This window comes from Lycorma delicatula, chromosome 4 (genome assembly GCF_047948215.1).
Source record: "Lycorma delicatula isolate Av1 chromosome 4, ASM4794821v1, whole genome shotgun sequence".
Taxonomy (NCBI): domain Eukaryota; kingdom Metazoa; phylum Arthropoda; class Insecta; order Hemiptera; family Fulgoridae; genus Lycorma; species Lycorma delicatula.
Genome location: NC_134458.1, coordinates 29,268,738 through 29,294,373, shown reverse-complemented (window position 1 = coordinate 29,294,373; position 25,636 = coordinate 29,268,738). Strand labels below are relative to the sequence as shown.

The 25,636-nt window shown below is 31.5% G+C and overlaps 1 protein-coding gene across 1 annotated transcript in view; it reads left to right on the top strand.

Moving 5' to 3' along the window:
- The window catches only part of mbo (Nuclear pore complex protein Nup88), a 368,973-nt gene that overhangs the window by 307,176 nt on the left and 36,161 nt on the right, over window positions 1-25,636 (top strand). The window contains exons 5-8 of the mRNA XM_075362597.1: window positions 8,478-8,682; window positions 10,351-10,508; window positions 16,943-17,028; window positions 23,464-23,726. Of these exons, the coding sequence (XP_075218712.1) occupies window positions 8,478-8,682; window positions 10,351-10,508; window positions 16,943-17,028; window positions 23,464-23,726 (712 nt within the window). The remainder of the gene's footprint in view (window positions 1-8,477; window positions 8,683-10,350; window positions 10,509-16,942; window positions 17,029-23,463; window positions 23,727-25,636) is intronic.

The window sequence follows — 25,636 nt, the reverse complement described above, 5'->3', positions numbered from 1 at the left end:
GGCACTTGAAAAAGCTCTGAATTTAGAGGTTGTGGTGACCTCTCTTTATGAAATGTCTTCCGCGATTGGGTACCTCGCAGACTGAACGGCCATGGAGCGATTTGGAGCACGGTATACGGAATGTTGTTGATGTTCTTGCTGGATCGATTTCGGATGCAGAATTGTGTAAGCTTGTAGAAAAGAGATGGCCGGCTGATATTATGCAGAAGGTTGAACAACTGGCTTCTCTTCCGACTGAAGGTGACTTATGTCATTTTAAGGAAGTTGCTGGTGTTCCGAGCGGATCAGATCTTACGGCACAGCGACCGGAAATTAAAGCGGTTGAAGTAAGGAAGAAGGAGTTTTCGATGGTGTCAGGGGAGGACGATTCTTCTGTCTAATTTGACAGTACGCTTTACGGTATATTATGACTTGTCTTCAGGAAATGAATCCACTTTGGCTATTTTACTGGATTGTATTAGGAAGGTACTTCGGGTATCTTCGCCAGTGTTTGTTTTACCGGGAGGTAAGCTTGAGGAACACATACAGAAGTTGTTGATTTATTTGTATCGTGGACATGATGATACTACCAGTATCTGATTTCTGGTGACACGGTGCCTGCTGACTGTAGAAGGGCTGGTCGAACTACTCCTGCTTTATCTAACAGCAGAAAATTTATTGCTAAGGTGCAGGGAAGATTGTATGCCGATCTTCTGAAGACTGTTAAGGAGTGGGCAGGGGAGGACGATTCTTCTGTCTAATTTGACAGTACGCTTTACGGTATATTATGACTTGTCTTCGGGAAATGAATCCACTTTGGCTATTTTACTGGATTGTATTAGGAAGGTACTTCGGGTATCTTCACCAGTGTTTGTTTTACCGGGAGGTAAGCTTGAGGAACACATACAGAAGTTGTTGATTTATTTGTATCGTGGACATGATGATACTACCAGTATCTGATTTCTGGTGACACGGTGCCTGCTGACTGTAGAAGGGCTGGTCGAACTACTCCTGCTTTATCTAACAGCAGAAAATTTATTGCTAAGGTGCAGGGAAGATTGTATGCCGATCTTCTGAAGACTGTTAAGGAGTGGGTGCCTTCTGGCGAGGTTGGTGAAATCCTGTTCCTGCATAAGGGGACTAATAAAGACCTTCATGTTAGGGTAAAGGGAGCAGCTGCAGCAGAAGGATTCCGTAATGTTGTGTGTTCTAGTGCTGTTGGACTTTGGGCTGATCTCAAATCTAGAGAGAGTCGTCAGACGATAGTCCGTGTTAAGGACATATCTAGTCATACTACTGAGAAGGAGATTACTGATGCTTTGCTACAGGTTGTTGATGCGACTGAATAATTTATCCTCGGTTAGTTCAACTTTTGATGACACAAGGATAGCGAATGTTATTACTAACTATCGGGTGGCTAAACGGTTAACTGAGCAGCGACTTCGTATTGGTTGGGTCCATTGCTGTATGAGTATCTGGGAACCCGAAAGTCGCTGTTACCGGTGCTGGGAGACCGGCCACGTGGCTGCATACTGCAGGGGCCCGGATCGGTCGACGTTTCCGATGTGTTGGACAAGGCCACCTAAGGGCAAATTGTAAGGAGCCTGCGAGGTGTGGTTCCTGTGCTATTGTTGGACATGGGGCTGGGTCTAAGGACTGTAAACAGACCACGCAGTGAGAGTTATACATGTTAATTCTAATAGGAGTTCTATTGCTCACGACCTTATCTGGCGTGTTGCGATTGAGCATGGCGTGGATTTCCTCGCTGTTGCTGAGCCCAGTAAGAGAAAGGTGGCCGCGCATTCGTGGATTGTTGACCGATCTGGAGATGCTGCTATTCTGAATGTTTCGGGCAGACATATCACTTCCCGAGTCTCTAGAGGTGATGGCTACGTATCAGTAGACCTTACCGATTGTATGCTCATTTCAGGCTATATATCTCCTAACTCGAGTGCTGACAGGTATCACGATTTTGTTTGTGATTTAGAAGATTGTATTCAAAGAGCCAGGAACCCGGTTATCTTAACTGGAGATTTTAATTCGCAGTCCCTCGAGCTCGGGGGAAATCTCTACTCCTAGAGGACATATTTTGGCGGCTATGTTCTCGGCAGAGGCTTGTTCGCAACGAGCGGCTCTCACCTAACTTCATTGGAAGGGGGCGTGGGTCGGTTGTTGATCTTATAGCAACATCTGAACGGATTTCTTCTAGGATTCAAGACCGGAACCTTCTCTGTAAGGAAATTGCGAGTGATCATAGAAAAATCACTTTTCAGTTCCAAACTGAACGTACTGGACATATTACACGACCCCAACGATGGAAACTGTTTGATGTTCAGTCTGTTTGTGTTGTTGCCAGGTTTGGAGTAAACAATCCCATTACTCCTGAGAGCTTGTCAGACGTCATAAGTGAAGAGTGCCTGCGTGGTGGAATGCCGTACGGTCCTGGTAAGCGGCTTGTGTATTGGTGATCCAGTGGCATTGCGAACAAACGGGCTGCGGCTCTTGCGGCCAGGAGGCGACTACAGCGTACCAATAGAAGAGCTGGTCGGGTCGTTGATAAATTCCTTCTAGCCTACCGTTGTGCGAGGGGTATATTGAATGCTGCCGTTAAGGAGGCGAAGGCTAATGCCTGGCATGATTTACTTGCAGATTTAGACATCATCCCGCGGGAGGGAGATGATATAAAATTTTTATCAACATGTTTAGAAAATCTGTTGCCCCCTAAGCAGAGATGATGCTATTCGTGCTATTTTGGAGCTCTTTCCAGTATCTGAGTTGGCTTGAAATAAAATACAAGTGGCTCATACGAATCGATTCACTGTTGAGGAGTTACGCGGAGCGGCCTTACGGCTTCATCCTGATAAAAGCCCGAGCCCAGTTATGGTTCCAGGATCTATCATTAAGATGCTCGTGTCAAGACACCCTTGGGTTGCCCTTGATACATTTAACGATGTGTTACAAGATTGTAGTTTTCCTTTACAGTGGAAGGAGCCGTTGTTGGTGCTGGTGCTGATGAAAGCCGTAACAAAAGATGTTCGGACTGCGTATCATCCTATATCGTTATTGAATACTGTTGGTAAGCTCTTAAGTGGCAAATTGTAGAGAGACTCTGGAAGGAAGTTGTGGTTCTCAAAAAGAATGTTAATAGGCTGTTGTTAATGCAATGGCGAGCAGCCATTAGTATTGTTGCGGCATACTGCATGTCTCTCAAAATGCGGTTGAAGTCATTGCGGATGTTCCTCCAGTTCTCAGTAAAAGTAGAACTAGGCATGGGATTCGTGCTTCTGTGAACTTGGTTAGCCAGTTCAAACGGCAACGATGTAGCACATTCAAGATGTCCAGACAAGGCCTACAGCGAAGGCAAGAGCCGAGTTTGAAAATCATCAATGTAAATGTTTACCAAGGCATTTAGATCGGTGGAATCCCAACAAGGCCTGGCTTATTACTGTGAGGTGCAAAAAGTTACAGTACAAAAGTTGACTCCCGTTAAAGCCCATCAGGGCTAGGAATGGTGGGAGGGGTAGTGACCAGAAGCGTCACATGGCGGGTGTCATCCCCTATGGGGTTGGGATGTTCCTCCAGTTTTGTTGAGGGCCCAAATGCTCTTTCCAGTATACAATGGAATGCCTAAAGCTAAAGCAAGTCATATACTGTTGAGAGACTGGCAAGACACTTAGAATGCCTCGCCTACTGGGGAATGGACTCAGCGTATTATATGTAATATTGACTCATTAGTGAAGCATAGCTTCAGGGTGGTGGGGTTCTACCTCTCCCAGATACTAACAGGCCATAGGGAGTTCAAAGGATACATGTGTCGATTTGGAAAGCATGCTACCTCTGCCTGCAGATATTGTGAGTTACTGGATACACCCGAGCATATCATCTATAAATGTTATAGATGGGATGGTGTGAGACAGGAGTTTGGATTAGTCTGGCTTACTCCAGAGAGAATCATGGACTAAATGTTGTCCAGTAGATGAGGCTGGGATGATGTTGAGAAGCTTGCTTCAAGAATACTTATGACAAAAACCTGTGATGCTTGAGAGTTGGATCATGAGTATCTGTGGCTGCATGACGTGTGTGGATGTGGGGGATGAAGATTAGCCTCTCATGAAGTCACCATCCATCCGGGCTTGCTTGGTGGGTGGTGGTGAAGAAGTGTGGGAACATTGGATCCCTTGCATCTTCCTGTTGAGTAGCAATTTTTTGAGGGTTACATTAAGATCTAGACCGGTGGGGCAGTCTGCAATGGCTGTTTTTACTGCAGTAAGTAAATCAAATAACAACAGAAGATCCTCCAACCGTTGGCCTGACCTGCCATGCCAGACGTTATGCTAATAAGTGGGGAGGGCCGTTTGAGTTGAAGGACACGTCTCTTCATATTGTAACACTTTGCTGTTGGTCCCGCGCAGGGGTGTAGGAGAGGAAAAAAAGCTTTAAGAGTAAATGATAAAAGTTGCTTGTCAGCAGTAGCATTGAACTTCATATAAATATTACATTGTCCCTGAGTACAGCCATGTTTTATTCTTTGGAAAAATAGTAAATGAGCTTTTTTCTGTATTTTATTTATGAAAAATTATGTACTGAAGATGAATTCTATATATAGTGGTCCTTATCACCCTACTGGAGGGGGGCCCTGATGAAATTGATGTGAAGACACCACATCATCTTTATCATCTGATGATTTTCTCCCAAAATTATTTACTCCTTTACACTACCAAAAATTGGCTGTAGATTTAACTTTGTTCTTCCAGAAGTCCTTAAAATCTTGGAATTCTGCCTGGTGCCCTTAAAAGGTGAGGCCAAATTCTACAAAGTGATTCTACTTAACATACTGAAAAAAAAATGCCTAGTGAACATAGTTTCAAAAATGCATATTTTACTTTCTGTCTGCTATTTTGTGTTTTTTAATAAAAAAATTAGTTTTTAAGAATGGTTGGAGACAACACAATACAATTTTGTACTTTATTTTAAACTAACATTTTTTAATAGGGAAAAAATAACGATTTTCTTCGTTGAAAAATTTCAAAATGGCAGTCATTTCAATTTTTTGATCTTAAATATCTTAGGAATTATTAGATCTACCAATTGTGTTTTATTATAAAAATTATGAAGCATTTTTTTGTAAACAAAACGATACCTTAGTCTTAAAAGTCTGACAACAAACAACAGGGTTATTGCAAAACGTAGGCCTCAATCGACGTGGTGACCATCTTGCTTTTTATTATCGTGACTCACTTGATAACTAAATCAAATTTTCTGATTAAATTTACTAAAAATACAACATTATGGATATTTAATAATAATTATTGTAAGACCTATCCTAGAAACAGTAATAGGAGGTCACATTGAAAAAAAATGTGAAAATCAAATAGATAGGTTATTCAAGCAAATTTTGAAAATGAAATAAAAAAATATATGTAAAATACATATTCTAACAAATTTTATTAATCACAAAGGATATATAAATAAGTACTCTGTGATAATTGCAACTGAAACAGTTGGTTTTTTACTTACATTACTTTTCTTTCACTTGTGAACAACAGTTTCATGTTGTATTGCTTCCATTGAATTGTGATATCTGTGCTCTGAATTTTTAAAATCTTTGTTTTTTTTGGTTGAAAATTGTCATTAATCACGTTAATTTTCATTTAAAATGAATCAAAATTATACAAATAATGAACTCGCTGGTAGGCATTTTACATATGGACTTGCCAATGGCAATGCGAGGGAGGCAAAACTGCTTTGTCAAGAAAAGTATCCAAACCGCTGTCAGCCAGATAGAAAATTATTTTCATGTCTTCATGCACATTTAAGAGAAACTGGAAGCTTTAAAGCCGTCATAGTTGGTAATGGTAGATGTAAAACAGTTTCAACACCACAGGTAGAAGAAAGGGTTTTGAACAAGTTTGCAGAGGGTCCAGAATTATCGTCCAGAAGAGTTGTTATCCAAGAAAACATATCTTGTAAAGCAGCGTGGAATATTTTACACTCCCAATTATTGTACCTGTACCATCTGCAACAGGTACAAGCTCTTCTACTAGGCGATAACCAATTACTTACCAGGTGATTGATTAATTGACCACCGATTGCATTCAATTGGTGGTTAATTAACAAGTGTGCCCATAACCCAAAGTGGATATCTAACATTCTTTTTACAGATGAAGCGTCTTTCACTAAGGATAGTATAAATAACTTCTATAACCGACATGTTTGGTGTAAGGAAAATCCTCGTGCAGTATTTCAAGCAGAAAGTCAACATAGGTTTTCTCTGTTTGGAGTGCAATCTACATGGATAAGCTAATCGGCCCTTTCTTTTTGCCACATAGTTGATAGGTGATTCATATTTGGATAATGGTAACGGGTAGGTAATTTGTTCACAACAAATGACCTACCTGAACTTCTGGAGGACATTCCTTTGTAAAGCACAATGTGGTTCATGCATGATGGTGTGCCTGCCACTTTGCAATTGGCGTCAAAGAAAAATAAACTGATCATTTTCGAGGAAGATGGATTGGTTAGGGCAGTCCTATTTGTTGGCCTGCATGCTCCTCAGATCAGAACCCATTAGACTATTATCTACGGGGACATGTAAAGTCTCTTGTTTATTCAACACCACTTGTTGATGCTCATCAGTTAGAAGATAGAACTGTCTGCTCTTTTCAAACAATCAGGGAGCAGCCAGGAATTTTTGAGCACCTTCATCAGTCACTAATGAAGCATGTGGATTGTTGTGTTAGAATGAATGGAGGTCACATTGAATATTTGTTGTGATTCTCATCGGAAAACAAACAAAATGTCTCATGCTCTTACAGTAATTATTATTAAATATCGATAATGTTGAATTTTTAGCAATTTTAATCAAAAAATTTGATTTAGTTATCAAGTGAGTCTCAATAAAAAAACAAGATGGCCACCTTATTGGTTGAGGCCCTTTTGCAATAACTCCATTGCTTATTGGTAAATTTTTACAACTAAGATGTTATTTTGTTCACAAAGAAATGCATAATTATAATACAACACAATTTGATATATCTAATGATAATAAGATATTTAAGATTGAAAAATTGAAACGACCACCATTATGAAATTTGTCAACGAAGAGTGTCATTATTCATTTTCCCATTAAAAAATGTTAGTTTAAAGTAAAGTACAAAATTTTATTGCGTTATCTCCAACCGTTCTTGAAAAATAATTTTTTTCTTAAAAAACACAAAATGGCAGACAAAAAGTAAAATATGCGTTTCTGGAACTATGTTTATTGGACTTTTTTCTTTAATATGTTAAGTAAAATCACTTCCTAGAGTTTGGTCTCGCCTTTTTAGAACACCCTGTATATTTCCAGAACTGAGCTTTTTAGCCAGATCTGATGAATTTGAAGTTACTCCTGGTGAATCCACTCAGAGATGGATGAATCTTGTCAAATCTAATACTATTTAATATTATATCCATGATATCACTGATGTAATATTATTGTATATGTGTGTGAGACGATGTGCAATATGTAAAACGCTGTCCTTAACGTGATTTAGAATCAGTGGTGAATGAATGGATGGGCCATAATTGAAAGCATACTCGAGTCCCATTTTGTCTAAGAGAAAAAGTTAATTGATATATTGTTTTTATACCTATTTCTAATTTTTTTTATATTTACTATTTACCTATATAAATTAATTTTACTGTTACTACATGCTGCATTACAACAGACCTTTTATTTTTAATTGTGAAATAAAATTTTAGAAGCGCTTAATAAATCTTATGATTGAAGTGTCTTGTGCCTTAGGGTTTCTCCATTTCTTCTCATTATAATAGTAATATGAATTGAACAGTGAAACAAATGCCAGATCCTTTTGTAGAAACGAGCCTAGAACCAACCAGTTGGTTAAATATAAAACCAGCTATATTAAATCTCCACTGGATTAACTGGAAAATCTAAAATTTCTGATGCTGGTTTGTTTTTTCTATAAATTTAATATTGAGATAACGGTAACTTCAAAATTAATTTATTTTTATATTTTTTTGAAAATATTACAAAATAATCTTTCTCCTATAGGATTCTAATTTTTAATCCAAATTAGACTTACTAGTTTTACATACAAAATAATCTAGATAGCAAAAAACTGCAGTAGCTTTAAGAATCACAAAAAAATATATAAATAAAAAAGTAACATATGGAAGATTTTACAATGTAGTTTTAACTGTAACATTCTTTGAAATATATATTTTTTAAATTCACCGAGTTATTTTGTAACTTTACATTTAGTTACTTTAAATAGAATATCTTTAGTGCCTTTTATTTACTTCAAATATATCATAATATTCTCTGTTGGGCACTTGTCCCATGATTTAATGAAAACATAAAAATGTTTATTTTATAGCTAAATTATATCTTTGTGCCCTAACGGACAAAACAACTTTTTAATAGTCATAATGGAATTTTAGAATATTTTTTTTTAATATATATAGTGCATTTTTTATAAATTTTAAATATATTTCAGTAAAGTTGCAAGAATGACTTCTCCGCTTCTGATGTTTCCATCTGCTGAAGATAATTATGGTGTAGATTGCAGTGGAATTTTAGTTTTAAATGGACCATTACCAATTGTTGTAATAGCATCCAGTACTGGAATTCTGTACCACTGCATGCTGCTTAACCTTCAAGAACCTGATTACCAGAACTATGAAAATAAAAACACAGATGATGTAAGCGAGATTTCCATCCGTTATTTATAAATTTTTTTATTAAGTGTATAAAATGTTTATTCTAATTTTTTTAACCAAATCGTTCAAGCATCTATGGTTACCTCTAGTACCAGATGAACGGTTCAGGTTCAGTAATGCAATGATATTTACTGCAGTTACAATTTTACAGTTTTCTGTGATATGAATATTTAGGTGATGATAGTAAAATTAATAAATTAGCAGTAAAATCTGGTGGAGTCAAGTTAAAAAATGTCAAAATTATATGAGTGATGGTTTTATTCACAATATAATTTTTTGTGTTGGTTAAGGTGTGTACAAATAATGAGATTATAAAAGATTGCAACAATCTGCATAGAAGTAACAGTGGTAATTTGTTTTTTTATTTCAAAGTTGCCTTATATCTAATTCATGTACTTAACGAACAGGACTGAGATTTTTTTTTTGGGGGGGGGAAATTTACTTTATTAATAATTATGCAAAAACTTCATTGTTGAATAACAATAGGGATCAAAAACCCTTTAGAATTTTAAAATTTTTCTGAAATTTTGTTATCATATGAATATTAAAACTTTTATCCTGTCGAATTTTTTAAAAATGTGGAATATTTCTGATAACTGAAAGTTTTTGTTACCAACCTCTCTTAAAGTAAATCTTACTTTGTTTTATATGAAAGCAGTTGGACAAGGAGTGGCAGCCATTTGAAGTGATTTTCATTTGTACTTATATCTATTAATTTATAATTACATGTATGCCGTTACATATACTAATTAAAAATTATATATATATATATATATATATAATATTTAAATTTCATTAAATAAACCACCTAGTACAGAATATTAAGGTAAGACATATCTTACCTTAATTTTTCATGAAAGTAATTTTGCAAGATCCTGCATCTCATTGATGACTGAGATAATTGCATTATTTCATAATAAAATTTAAAAGTAAAAGTACTAAAACATTGAAAATTGCTTATTAATTTACACAAGTGCTGCTGTCTGTTTCAGTTTTTATAAGACCATCTCTCTCAAACACTGTCTGGTTTATTAAATTAAAATTTTGTTTGTATCTATATACGTAATATTTTTCTAATGTATTTAATTTTATGTCATCTTTATTAATTTCTAATATTTCTAAATTTGTGTTAATATCAGAAATAAAATGTTTTAGTTTATTGATGGTCGCCATATTAGATAAACCTAATTTATTATTTTTGTATTTTCTGTAATGTTCAAGAAATCTGTTTTTCCTGTATAAATACCATCACAACTATTACATTAAATTTTATAAATTCCACACAGATTGTTAATTTTATTTATTTTTTTTTAATATTGTATTATTTGGTCATTCAGTTTGAATGCTGGTTTAAATATTTCTTTATTATAAATTTTAGTAATGTTTTCAATGATTATTATTAGTTTATAAATGCTTTACGTATATTTTTTCACTCATTTGTGTGTTGGTATGTATTGGGTGTAAGGTAGTTATTTTGTTACAGTGTTTGATAGTTTTTTTTAGAAATATTATTAAGTAAAGTGTGGGTGTGTGTGTGTTTAAAAGTGTTCAGCATGAATGTATGATTTTTTTTCATAATGGAGTGTAATAATTTTTTTATTGTATGTATGAAATAGTTTCATATCGTTGACAATGCTGTTTTTTCTCCAGGTTAGTGGTCATTTTGAAGAACCTCAGTATGCACTTCATGTTATTGAATCAGTTGAACTGGACATTGGATTTAATTTAGAGGTACATTCTGAAGAAACTGGAGTGGAAATTACATCATCTCCACTGAAACTTGTTCGTGATGCAACTGTTGATACGAGGTTAGTATTTAGTTGTGGATCAATCCATTTGAAGTGATCCAAGGATGGTTGCTTGACCAATTCAAAAAAAATTGAAACTTGCCCACTTGTTTCCGACATGTCTCAGGACCTTAAAACTATTTATTTTTTTTTTTTAATTTTTATTTAAGCAGTTTACCTGTGGCAGCCATTTTTGTTACAGTGCACACACTTATTTTTGTGATTGTAAGGGTTTACAGAAAAAATAACTAAAAAACTGTTGGTTCTAAAAGGATGAAACAAAAAGCAATTTATTCGTATTTTCTAAAGGTAAAAATATTGGTCCAGTTGTTTATTTACCTATTTCTCTACTTTTGTTTGAGAAAATTATCAATAAATTTGAACATGAAAAATGGTGAAATTTCACTTCTGGTCATTTTTTCAAGAGGCAGGGATGGCATACACAGTTTGAATTATTTTTTTATATGTAGATATATGTTAGTAATTTTACCGTAAATAATATTAATGGTGATATACGTACCCCTAAATTTTTATGAAGTTTTGAAAACTAATTTTTAAAAAAAAAATTCAGATTTTGGCTTCATATAACTCTGATGGGGCTGGTGATAAAAATCTCAAATTTGCACAACTTAAAGTGTTTTTGTAGATGTTTATGGCAAATAAAAAAGTTTCTTGTGCATTTTACTAATAAAAAAGTACTTTTACTAATAACCTCTCAAAAATCATAAAAAACCTGTTAAAAGTGATTTTTATTCACTAAATAAGTGCTCCAAAAAGGGGTTTCTTGGCTTGGTTCTTTAATATTTTTATACTTATTATTCTAATTTAATTAGACTTATTTGAACCATTCAACTGCAGTGTTCATATTATAACAGAAGCTTGAAGTCATTTCAAGTCATCAGGAAAATTCATTTTGCAACATGGTCATTTATGCTTGTTGCATCATTTAGCTTTGCAGTTATAGACTGGTCAGTCTGACATTAGTCAACCCACCGGGTTGGTCTAGTGGTGAACGCATCTTCCCAAATCAGCTGATTTGGAAGCCGAGAGTTCCAGCGTTCAAGTCCTAGTAAAGCCAGTTATTTTTACACAGATTTGAATACTAGATCATGGATACCGGTGTTCTTTGGTGGTTGGGTTTCAATAACCACACATCTCAGGAATAGTCGAACTGAAAATGTACAAGACTACACTCATACATATCATCCTCATTCATCCTCTGAAGTATTATCTAAACGGTAGTTACCGGAGGCTAAACAGGAAAAGAGAGTCTGACATTAGTCAGTGACATATTTACATCTTTACCGAGTATCTCAAATTTCATCCTGTGTTTGAAAATGTTTATTAAATAAATAAGTTTTACTTCATAATATTATATTTGCAAATCTTAAAATTGGTATAATTTTTACATTCTTTTCAAGTAATTTCAAATAAAACAATGGAAGAACAATGTTCAATAGGAATTTATGTGAATGAAAAGTGTCTTAAAACAGTGTATGGTACAGTGACAAAAGAACTCATTAAAATTTGTGAATTTAGTGATGAAAACCAACTTATTTTTTTACTTGATAATTCAGATGTCACTAATGTTTGTAAATATCATGAAAAAAGTGTTTGTCAAAATTCAGTCACTAGTATGGATAGTTCTGTTGTGACCCTTTCAGAACTCATAAAAAAACAGTTAAGAAAAATGTAAGACAAATAACTTAGGTTATTACATATATAACTTAGGTACAAATACGTAGGTCAAAAAACTGTTTTGACTGCTGTGAAAGAGTTATTGGTACTAGAAGCTACCACAAGTATGTTCCTTTGTCAGAAAGCATTGTAAGATGTTATGTTACTTCAGACCCCAAGGACTATGAAGACCATCCTGTATCAAGTATTGTACCACTTTCACTTAAAGAAAAAAACTTTGTTGCTTGTGTGTATGATGATCAGTGGTGGATAGGAGAAGTGGTAGATATTAACCTTGAAAATGACGATTTGCAGGTTCATTTTTTCCACGCAGCTTGACTACGTACATTATTTCAAAAGTCTCAACAAAACAAAGTGTGGATACCGATCTGCAGAGTCCTAAGAAAGTTGACATCACTTGAACTAACTACAGTAATGGGTCATTCCCACACAATTTCAAGAGAATTATCAGAAGAGATATCACAGCTGTTGGTTAACCACACTAAATAATAAACTTTCATTGCTACAAAAACAGGCTATTTCATTGAAGAATAATTAAAATTTTGCTTCAATTTATTTTTTTTCAATAGTGTTTACAAAAATAAACCGGTATAAAAATAAAAATGAATTCTTGAAAAAAGATGGTGGGCTACTTATTGAAATCTCAGATTGGGTAAGTTTTACAAGCATTTTTGAATCAAAATTATATTAGGTTACTGGTACTGGTTAAGTTATTATTAAATTGCAACCTATCATTAATAATTTAAAAAACTATTTTATGAATATTAAAAACATCAACCTCAACAACATAGGGGCTAAATAAAAAAATATATGTAGCATAAAGTGCAAAGAATACAAGAAGTCCCCTTGGAGCACTTATTTAGTGAGTCAAAATGGTATTGCTTTTAACAGGTTTTTCATGGTTTTTGAGAGGTTTAACTTTTTTATTAGTACAATACACAAGAAACTTTTTTATTTGCCATAAACATCTACAAAAACACTGTAAGTTGTGCAAATTTGAGATTTTTATCACCAGCCCCATCAGAGTTATTTGAAGTCAAAATTTGAATTTTTTTCAAAATTAGTTTTCAAAACATTATAAAAATTTAGGGGTAAATGTATCACCATTAATATTATTTACGGTAAATCTATAAACATAACCTACATGTAAAAAAGTAGTTCAAACTGTGTATGCCATCCCTACCTCTTGAAAAAAATTACCAAAAGTGAAATTTCACAATTTTTCATGTTAAAATGTATTGATAATTTTCTCATACAAAGAAGAGAAATAGATAAATAAACAACTGACCAATCTTTTTACCTTTAGAAAATATGAATAAATGGCTTTTTGTTTCATCCTTCCAGGACGAATAGTTTTTTAGTTATTATTTTTTCCGTATACCCTTACAATCACAAAAATAAGTGTGTGCACCATAACAAAAATGGCCACCACAGGTAAACTGCTTAAATAAAAAATTTAAAACAAATAGTTTTAAGGTCCTGAGACATGTAGGAAACAAATGGGTAAGTATCATTTTTGTTTGAATTGGTGAAGCAACCAACTTATGTGTTTTTGGGACACTTCAAATGGATTGACCCTTGTATATTGTCATTACATCTCTGTAAAAGCTGTTAATAGAAAAAGAATTATCGATAAAAAGAAAGGAACATCAATTTCAGTAATGTGTACATTAAAATACAATTGTCTGTATATCTGTTGGAGAAATGCTAGATTTGAAATTTTCAGTATCTTTTCCAGTTTTTCTACAAGATTCTGAAAATTAGGTATGTTTTTCAATTTTGAAAATTACCTTTTTTAATATCAGCATCCTTTTAAGATTTTTTTTTTTAATTATGTTACATAATGTTAGGAGTTTTTTCTGTTGATTTTATTGTAATCTTTTGTAAATACTTGTAATCTCATTTCTATTTCTTAAAATACTTTATTTATTTGTATTATTTTGTAATAAGAACTTAATGCTCTTAATTGCTGAACTTATGTTAATTTGTCACATAGTCAGCTGTTTTGTGTTATTTATTTTTAGGCTACTCTCAAAACAGAATGTAGAGCTATTTGGCAAGACAGTAACATATGTTGCATATTGCATGTACTAGATTCATATGTGAAAATTCAGAAAAGCTACAGGACAGCCGTCATGTCTCTCATGCCCTTAGCTCATGAATTATAATCAAGTGCATGTGATCAATATATAATTTTTGGTAACATTATGTTCCATGCTGTTAAGATATAGAGACAATAATGCAAAATCACTTTTAAGTCAGCTTTTATAATTATTTTTATTAAAAATTTGTAATATGTTTTTAACTTGTTTACAAGCATATCAGTTCATGTATATTGTACAAGCATAATTATTGATTTTTAATGTAATTAATTAATTGTTTAATGTAGGATCAAACTAGTTAGTACATTGAAAATAATATACTATATGCTGATAACAATATTAGATTCATTCTGTCATATTAATATTTCTACCTAGGAAAGATTAACCTTAAGAAAGCTAGAATTCACTGTGGGTGAAACACTTATATTGTAATCTAATTGTTTTGTTATATGAGCTGTAATTTTTTTCATTAAACATATAAGCTGATTTTGATGGTTTTCCTTATTTTAAACAAAAAATTCACCAAAAAAAGTAAAATATCACAAAATGTTTTAAACAGAAATGATATAATATCTTGTATAGGCCTTTGTTTTTATCCTTGCAAATTTAATTAAAAATCTGCTTTTTAATTAACTTAAATTTTTTTGCATCAATACGTTTTTTTTCTTGGATTATAAAATAAAAAGCGGACTTAAATTTTAACATTTAAGTCAGCTGAATAAGTTAAATCTAAAAATCTTGTAAGTATGTGAAGGTTTTACAAGAAAAATAAAACGATATGTTTGGCAAAAAAATAAAACCACCATTTTCATTACATTAAAAGCTAGTTGTGAATCTATGTTTTAAATTTCAGTTTGGGTGATTAAAGAATTAAATTATAAGATGTAAATAAATAAGTAAAAAGTAGTAAACAAATAAGTATTTTGTAATGAAAAGGTAAACTGATACAGTAACAGAAATAAAAGTTTAAATATATAGAATCACTTCTCTCCCGGTGGGTAGATGAAGTGTGTTATAATTATTGTTGTATGAAATATAATAAAAATTCTACTATTCCTATAAAAAAAAAAAAAGTCCAACTTAAACATTTCATGCGTACCAGCACCATAATTCCATATATATATCGGAATAATTATCATTCATGCTTCTGTGACCTTGCACATGTCCATCTGCGACTTCACAGGGAGTGTACTAGGCCTGTTCAAAAAATAACTTAACATTTTTAATTACACGCCGTCAGAGATATTTAGTGACGTGTAGTTGGCAGCATTGTGTTCCGCATAACCTCCTTTACAACCACATGTTTTTGTATTGTTGATATCGAGTTTAATTTTCGTGTAATTGTTATTTGAGTGCAACTTGTTTAGGTGTCAGCAGTGATTTTCATAATATGCGATTTTTGGGAGCTACGATACAATGTAAAATTTTATGTGAACTGGGGAAAACTTTCACAGAAACGTTTCAACTTTGAAAAAGCTTATAGAGATGATGCTCTGGATTTTACAAAATGTTACGAATGATTTTCATGATTTAAAAGTGGTCGTCATCAGTCGATTGAAGATGATCCTGACTAGGAAGGCCTTCGACTTCATCTGATGATACCCACATTTAGAAAATCAACGATCTGGTGTGTGTAAATTGCCGATTAACTGTCAGAGAACTTTCTGGAGAGGTTACTATCACAATTGGATCATGCCATGAGATTTTTACTGAAAAATTGGAAATGCATTGAGTTGCAGCAAAGTTTGTTCCTCGTTTGATGACCGGACAGCAGAAATGATATCAAGTGGATGTTTGTCGACAATTTCTTGAACAAGCCAATGATGATGAAACATTTATGCAAAGGATCACAACAGGAGACAAAAGCTGGATTTATGGCTATGACATCGAGACAAAAGTTTAATCATCACAATGGATTGGCAAAGGACCTCCACGCCCCAAGAAAGCACATCAGTCTTGATCCAATGTCAAAATCATGTTCTCTGTTTTTTTTTCAATTTTAATGGAATTGTACATTTTGAATTCTTGACTCGAGGTGAAACTGTGTTTACTATCAAGGTGAAAAAAAATCTGGAAAAAGAGACATGAGTTGTCTCGCCAGAGAGACAACTCATGGTTCCTTCGCCACAACAATGTGCTCGCACACTCAATTTTGTGCCAAAAATCAGATGACTTTCCTCCCTCAGCCTCCCTACTCACCAGACGTGGTTCCTTATTCCTTTTTTCTTATTTCTGAAATTAGAAACAATGATGAAAGTACCCAGTTTTGAGACTGTTGATGACATTAAAGTAAATTCGTCACAGACCTTAAAGGCCATTTCAAATGAAGCTATCTTCACAAAGTGGAAACACCGCTGGGAATATTGTGTGAATTGGGGAGGGGAGTAATTTGAAGGGGACAAGGACCAATAACCTGTGAAATTAATAATAAAGATTAAAAAAATAAAGTTCGGTTATTTTCTGAACAGATCTCATATAAAACTCTAGATGAAGTCAAGAAGCAGTGTCTAGCAGTGAACACTGGGCTTTATAAGCTACTAATCATTTATCCTTGTGATTTAAATGTATTCATTACATTTCAGTTCATTAGTATTTACTACTTTATCAATGAGTTACTGTTTGTATTTGTACATATATTTGTGGTTTATTTTCTAGGTACTTTATTATACATGCTGCAGGTCTCCATTCTGTTAATCTTCCGATAATGCAAGAGTTCAAGATTTACTTTTCTAAAAATTATGGTTCGTATAAATTTATAATGTAACTAATTTCCTTTCTTTCTTTTAAAAATGGATAAAGTCTACTTTGCCAAGAGAACAACTGTAACTCAATTTATTGTTGTTCTATTTTAAAAAGAAGCTAAAAACAAACTAGTTTTAGGTTATTCTACAACCACTGTTTTACAGAATTTTAACGCTGAATTACTTAAAAACAGTTGATACAGATTTTTTTAATAAAAATTTAATGTTTATTGTTATAAAGAATGATGCTGTATTTTTTAAGGTGATTTTCTTAAAATCGTAAATAATTATTTCTTTATTTTCTTAAAACTGCTAAATTACCCTCCTACTGGGTGAAACCAGTCTTTCCAATCCAAATATAAAAAGTTTTCCTAGGATATTTTTTCTATTTATTTTTATTTTCAATTGAAACTTTTTGTCGAAGAGGTTATTTAATGTATAAATTGTAAGTTTTGTCAAAAGTGAAATAATTTAATTATTTTATCCTATTATTCTTTATCTTCATCAATTAAATGTTAAAATCCTCAATGTCTAGTTAAAATAAGTTCATTCTGCAAGTTTTGTTAAAGTAGGTTACACCATTCTCAGGTAATCCCATACAAACAGAAAAATACAAAAGTCAAAATTACATCCACAAATTGAAATAAAAACTGTTCCGCTTCTTAAATAAAAAAGCAGATCTCTTAAGCATTAGTTTTACATGAAATGCAAAATACCAAAGAACAAATTTTTAATTATTTAAAAGAATCTTGTTTCAAAAATATTATTACACTCGCTTCTTTATAAAACAAAAAAGTGAAATTTTCTACTAAATTGCTGATTTCTCAAGAACACTTAACCCAATTTAGATAAATAAAATACCAAAATAAATTCAGTCTAGTTTATAAATTTTACTCGTGGGAACCACATATTACAAATATCATTTAGTCAGACTAAATATTACTACACAGAAAATGTGTCATGATATGATATTATATGCTGTCCATTCTTAGAGTTCACTTAAACCATTGGTAAAAGAATTATTCTCATCACCCATCGGTTTCAGAGTTTAACATGAACATTAATGGATGTGTACAAACAAACCCGTGGACATTTTGACTTTAATTTAATTTAGATATAAAATAAAACAAGCCTGTAATTTTATAAAAAGTATATTCATAAAGTATATTTTATAAAAATGTTATCTTACTTCTCCTTCCAACTTAAGAAAATTTTCCTGAAAGATTCCTAAAATTGGTTGTATTTTACGCTTTTATAAGAGCGCACCAGCTAGGTGTGCTTATGGCGAGAGGAGACTACTTTGGAACAGATTTTGAATTTTCACCCCGTTTTTTAATTTTTTTTTATTTATTTCCAATTACTTATGACTAAACGAGATAATTTTTTTTTACATTTATTTTGTAGACCATTATTACTTTTGTTTAAACAGTTTTGTAGAACTATACTTGATTTTCTTTGCTTTTAAATTAAACTTATAGATTATTTTGTATAATAGAAAGTTGAGTTAGAAAAGAAAAAATTACATTCTTTAGGAAATCTGATATAGTTACTACAGATAAAATTCAGAAAAAAATATGTATTTCATTTTCATTTTTTTCAAAATTATTCTCTTTTCATTATAAGCAGTTACAGGTTTACAGTCTTCTGATAACAGTACAGAGTTTAGAGTGATTCAGAAATTGAATTTAAATGTACATAATACCAAATCATCGTAGATTAGTTTGTGAAATATCTTCTGTTTTGTAATTTGTATAAAAAATTTATTTTGGGATAAAAAAAATTTCAGATACTCTAAAACTACTGACAGTTTTAAAATCTACCCAGCCAATTCCAATTCTTGTAGAAAATTAGTCAATTATCTTAAAAAGTGCATTGCAGACTTCTGTCATGTTCAGTTACAAGATGATAAAATTTCCATTTTATTATTTGTGGTCTACCCCATACATGATTGACCTTAATGAACTTACTGTGGAACATAAAGTATAATATATATATTTATATATAAAATGTTATTCCATAGAAAAAATACAACTTCTGTTTTTTTCCCATTGATTTGGAAATAATTCCAAATAATAAGATGTTTTTACATTAAATTCATCACTGGAACCAGTGATGAATTAACAATGGTTCCATTAACAATGGAACCTCCTCAGCTTAAAAGGTATATTCTCATTTTAGCAATATTGAGGTATGAAGATTTTTTTGCAGTCACTTTTCTAATTGCAATAAACCACCAGATATCGAGCTACTTGAACTCTTGTAGGAGATCCCACCCAGCCATCTGCAAAGGCTACATATTTTACAAATTGTTACAACTTTAGTAATCAAATAATTTATGTCCTGCTAAACCAGACAACACAAATATTTGGCCATCTTTATGTGATAATCATTTATTTCTACCAACTCTTAAAACTACAAGTCTATCCTCTAACTTTAAACTTACTTCAGGTATATCCAACCCGAAACAGTTCTCTCATTATATTACTCTAAACCCTAGTGTACGTGACACTAATTTAACAAGATTTTTTTTTAGTCACATTCATAACAGATTTGAAAACCATTTTCACAGGTGATCACTCCTCTTATGATGTAATTAGTTCAAGTTTTAGTTTCACAAAATTCAACAACTTAATTAGTTTTGAATTCATTAGCTGTTCTACTGTGGAATGCAAATGGACACCAACATTTATCAATTAGAATAAACTGTGAACAAAAAATGCATATGTAAATGCAATTTTGCACATTTTATTTACATGGTTGGTTGAAAAAGTTTATGATAAACTAAAAAATTTCAGTAGTGATGACTTATCTACAGTATTATTTTACTTATTGTGACAGTGAAATAATTTTCTTGTGTGCTATATTTGCTTTTAAATATGAAAAAAATTTTAATTATTTTCATTATTTATTAAAATATACTGAATAAAATGTTGAATAGCTCCACAAATGTCATATATCCACAAAAGTATATTTTTATATATAAGAATTGGATCATATGAATGCTGTTTCATCTGTGTAGAACACTTCTCAACTTTTTAATCACTAATTATAGGACAAAATGAGAAAGCTGTACAAAAATCCATTTTTGATTTATAATCTTTATTTGATATTAGGTCCAGAAATCTATACATTTGTACTTTCTTTTGTACAGCCACTGAAATTAAATAATTATTTATCCCAGTGGTTATAAGCGAATCTAATGCTTCTTTGTAAGTGTTTTCATCCAGTTCCCATAAGAATGTTTTATTTCTTTTACTTAATTTTGGGCAAAATGCACTTTTCTTTTAACTTTATAGAAGTCAAAGGGGATGAATTTAGGGCAATACAAAATGAGTCAGGTTTTCCACTAGTACAATTTCAAAAGAGAGATAGTGATTTTTGCAGCATATTGGTGCGTATCATTATGTTACAGAATTATTCCATGTAAAAGTCTCCGTTAAAGCTGGAACTCCACAACTTGTATTTTACTGGTTGTACCTCCTGCAATTTACAGTGAAAAATTAGACACATCGATAAATAGAAGTGGGGCTTCATGTGCTAAATGCTACAGTGGCTGTAAGAATCGCTCCACAATTACCAAAGTCATATTGCTGCTGTATAGAACATGTTCTGTTTTCTTTAGCGATAGTTTACTGTTGAGACCTCATTTCGCACACTGTAAGTTATTGCCACTGCTTATTTGCATACTATTCCAATTTTCTATACAATCCAGATATTTTTTATTTAATTATATCCAGTTGCATAATTATGATTTTTTTTCACTTTATTGTGTTTATCAGTCAGCAGTAATTTTTAAAATGGAGTTAGATAATGAACAAATCATCGTAGAAATAGAGAAATATCCTAAGATATACGTGTATGACATGAAAAATAAAACATTAAAATACAGAAACATGAAAGTTGGACCAATTAAACAAACATTCTGACATCTGATAAAACTTTAAAAAATTTATTGAGATATTTTTTTCTGTTTTTGATTCAAGACATAAAACAAAACATTAATTTACTAACCACTGGATCTATTATCATTGATATAAATTCCTTCATCGGTAAACAAGTAGTAAACATGTAATTGCTTTGGATACAAGTTTTAGCATAGACATATTATCAGGCAATTAAGTACTACTTAAATATTTTTTATTGGCTATAATTAAGTAATTAAATTAAAACAGTTTTAATTAATTAATTAATTGTTATGCACTGATCTATACAATGACACCACAGATACTGTCTACATATTGTGGTAAATTACTGCATGTGAAACCAATTATCAAATAATTTAACAGCAAATTACTGCTTCTAACCATTGTAACAATACAGTGTTTTGGAGCCACATCTTGTTGCAGCCAAATCTTGCTGTAAAGTATCTTGAACACTGTAATTTACAACTCATGGAGCCTAACAAAGAATGTTTTGAGAATGAATGTACAATATGCATTCAGGATGAATGAATGCAGTAAGCATTGGACTCGTGGAGCCTATTGCTTGTTTCTGAAACTCAACAAAGATTTTTGAGAGTTTCCTTATAACAGTCGGCACTGATAATCATTCCTCACTAAAAAAAAGCCAGCAAGAATAACAAAATGTTATTGCTTTTTGTTGATAAGATCAGTCTTCCAACAAATGGTTTATCAAATTTAGATAATAGGTCATTACTGAACATATCATACTGATAATGTAAATAAGTGATGTCATAAAAAAATAGAGTCTGAAACATACCTCTTCTTGGAGTTAAGCGAATAAGCAAGATCTACTGGTGTCAGTATGAATATACAGTGGAGATTTATAACATGTTAAAAAATGTTGGTGCTGAGCCTGGCTCAGTACTATTTGATTAAGGAGGAATCATATTTCCCCCATCACTTTACTGAAAAAGCTTGAGAATTTTTTTTTGGTCACAGATTGTTACTAATTCAACGTTCCTCATTTATTTAAATAGAGCTGAGCTTGGTATTGCATTAAGTTACCTGCTAATTTTTTTTAATAAATTGGGACTGATATGGTTCCATTACAATTCCATTATAATTTTTTCCCATATAACCAAAATTTTGGTTACATTTATCAACAGTTTTATTATAAATCTTTAATTATTCTAATATAATTCTAGAAGTGTAATTCTCTATTATTTTAAGTTTCTATTTGTTGCAGTTGTAACATCTTATATGTATCCCTGTTCTCTATTAAGTGAAAATATTGTAAGTTAAACTGTAATTTTTAGAAAATATTTTGATTAAATAGTCTGATTATTACTCATTTTTATTAATGGATTTTCTAAAATATTAATTTTCCTGTTATTATGTAACTTCATTATTATATTAACTCTTGACATGATCTAGTTTATTCATAAAAACATTCTCCAGCACATAGCCCCAAAATCATATTAATCAGCAATTTTAATTGTTCATTTCAATCCCTGCCTGATTATCATCTATCAAGAATTATTAATAAAATACATAATATTTGTAAACACATTATTATAATACTTAGTATTTGTATACTTTCAAAATACCATCTTAGGTTTTAGGATTAATGTACCTTTCAAAAGTAAAGTTTTGAAATTTCATTTTTGAGTAGCATTGTCACATATGTAATATGTTGTATTGCTAACCTGTATTCCATTTTCACACAAAAAAGTTTAGGCAGAAAAGTTTTTAGGAACTATATATTTTTTGTAATAAGTTGTATAGAATATTTATTCTGTTCATCTCTTTTCAGGTTAACATGCATCAAATAAGTACCATTTAGTAAAATTATTTGTTATTTTGTACTGTGGTGTACAGAATCACTTGGGGTATGTTAAACTGTGTCATAATAATATGTTTAAATCTATAATCACATTAGAGTGATAGTAATTACTCAACAATACGATGATACAAACTCATCCACTTTTCAAGAAGTATCTAAATTTAAGCTACAATACAGGTTGTTAACCTTAAATATTTGCTTGTAAAATTATAGATATAATAAATTTATATATTTAAATTTATACTTATATTTTCAGTTTGTTGGTATAAAATAGCGCTTACAGTACTAAAAGAATAAAAATTATCTTATAAAGGTTCAGTAAAACATTTTGGCCTCTATAATTTATGACTCTTTTTTTTATATACATTTATAATTTCTTATTTGGAATGAACATTCGTCTTCATTTCGTAAAAATACTTTCTATAACTGTACATTTTACCACCTACAGTAGGATGTAAATTAAATAGTCACAAACTAAAAATTGTAAGTGAACCCAAAGGGATGTACATTTTCTATAAATAAATTGAAAATATAACATGGATAGTCTCTGCTACTTATTCAGTGAGGACTAAATATTTACACTTTACGAAAGTATATTTGTAAGTAAATATACAATTATTTTGTTACATTACTAAAATATATGTATTTAATTTCATAATTTTACATTTTGCTGTGTAATAATGATTTTAGAACCATCTGAATTACCTCCACATGCATTGCTTGATTTTAAAAGGGATAGAAGTGTGGTTGAATATACAGTTTGCAGCCAGATGTGTGGTACAAAACCATGTCCAGTTGTTGGTGCTGTATGTATTGAATGCCCCACTTCAACTTTAGTTACACTATTTCCAGATGAAATAATTAGCTTACAATTAACAACATGGTATATTTCACCAGGAGTGTCTCGTAATCCATTTAACAAATATATGGTGATAGGACCAGTGGCAAATGCGGTAAGCATAGCAGATCAGGTAGTAAAACTTACTCAATTATTACTAATTTGTAGAACTTTTATTTATAGATAAAATATTTAGAATATTTATTAATCTTGTAGTGTTTATTTTATGTACTTATACTTACCAGTTTTAACGTCTTTCATTTAATTCAGATTATGTGGTTTTGTAATAAAAATAAATATAATTTTATTATTTTTATTTTTATTCAGGGATATATACTTTTTAATTTACTTTATAACATGTAAATATGTGTAACAGTTTTTAAGTTATGTTGAACTTCAGAGTAAATAAATATGTTTTCAAAGGTAATATAAATGAGAGGGCAGTTCTGAAATTTGGAAAATTAAATTAATCCAAAATGAAGAGTTCAGGCTATACAAATGAATAAAACCCCAAATTATAGTAATATCAGTATCATTTTTGTGGGGATAGATAAGAATTTAAATTGATAAATTATGTAATACTAACCGCAAAAAAAAATATATCTATTTTCAAACGTTAAGCTGCATTTACTGGTAATCAATTTATTGTTGATATTTAGTTGTAAATTTATTGGTTATTGTAGAAACTTCAGACTTTATTTGGGCGTAATTGCTAGACTTGAAAAGGACACATCCTTGAAGTTCATCATAATTAGAAAGAAATTTAATCTTTGAAATATTTGCTTGTAAAATTATAGATATAATAAACATATAGACATAATAAATATTATAGATGTAATGTTGCCTCATTAGCAGCCAGATGGTGCAGATCTAGCAATACAGACTCTCCCAGTGGATCAGCTAATATGAACTTCAAGGAATCCAGGGAAAAAGGATCTGTGAAAAATTAGTGGAATATGTAGGAAGAGAATGATCAATTTTCAAACGATAGTTATAGATGCTGTCTTTATCAGAATTGTTATTTGGAAATGATAAAGCAAATTCATTTTTTATTTGTATTTAACAGAATAATTTTATAAACATTAAATCAGAGTTATGATACAGATTTCAATGAAATTAAATATTTTATTTAATTCTAAAAAATGGAACATTTTATATACTATTCATGTAATTCTTTTGAATGTTTGTAGAATAATGTAAAAATCATTCAAAATAAGAAAAATTCTAAAAAAATATTTTTTCTTCCATTTAGTACTTCTCTCTCTTCTAAATAAGTCTTTTCCTCTTTATTGACAGGAAAGATGCGTACTTGAATTATTTTCTGTAAATAAACTTTTTTGAAGTTGGATCATTTTGTAATTAGATGCAAGAATTTTCCTACATATGTACTCGACATCAGCATTATATCTGTGTGGTGATTAATTTGCACTTTTTATTACAGTATTATTTTGATACTTTATTTACATATTTACTATTTTTAGCATCAGTTGATGTAATTATGCTTAAAGCATCTATCTGTGTAAGCTATTCAATTACCCTGAATCAATTGTAAATAAATACAAAAAAAAAGATTAAGTAAGTTATTAAATTTAAGGAGTGAATTATGTGTTGTGATATTCTGCATGCAGCAAAATCATACATGCATGATTTTTTAAACTTACTTTAGATTATATTTTAGGGAAAATTTGGAGGCTTACTTTGCCTGATAGATAATTCAGTTATTAGATTTATTTTGCAGCTGCCGAACAGAAAACAGAATCCTCAGAAATATGTATAGATGATTGCTATCGACTAGATCATATTAAGGCCGACACAGGTTTTTACATGATCACCATGGACCTAGTAGGGTTTGACCTACACTTACCAAATACAATTTACAAAATACAAGGGTGGTTCAAATTTAAATGAAAATTTGTCTGAATAAATAGTTTATTTACAGAAATTGACAAAATGAGTATTAAATCTTCTCAACATAGTTTCCATGAACAGTCATACATTTTGTCAGTGTTTTGGGAAGTTTTGAAC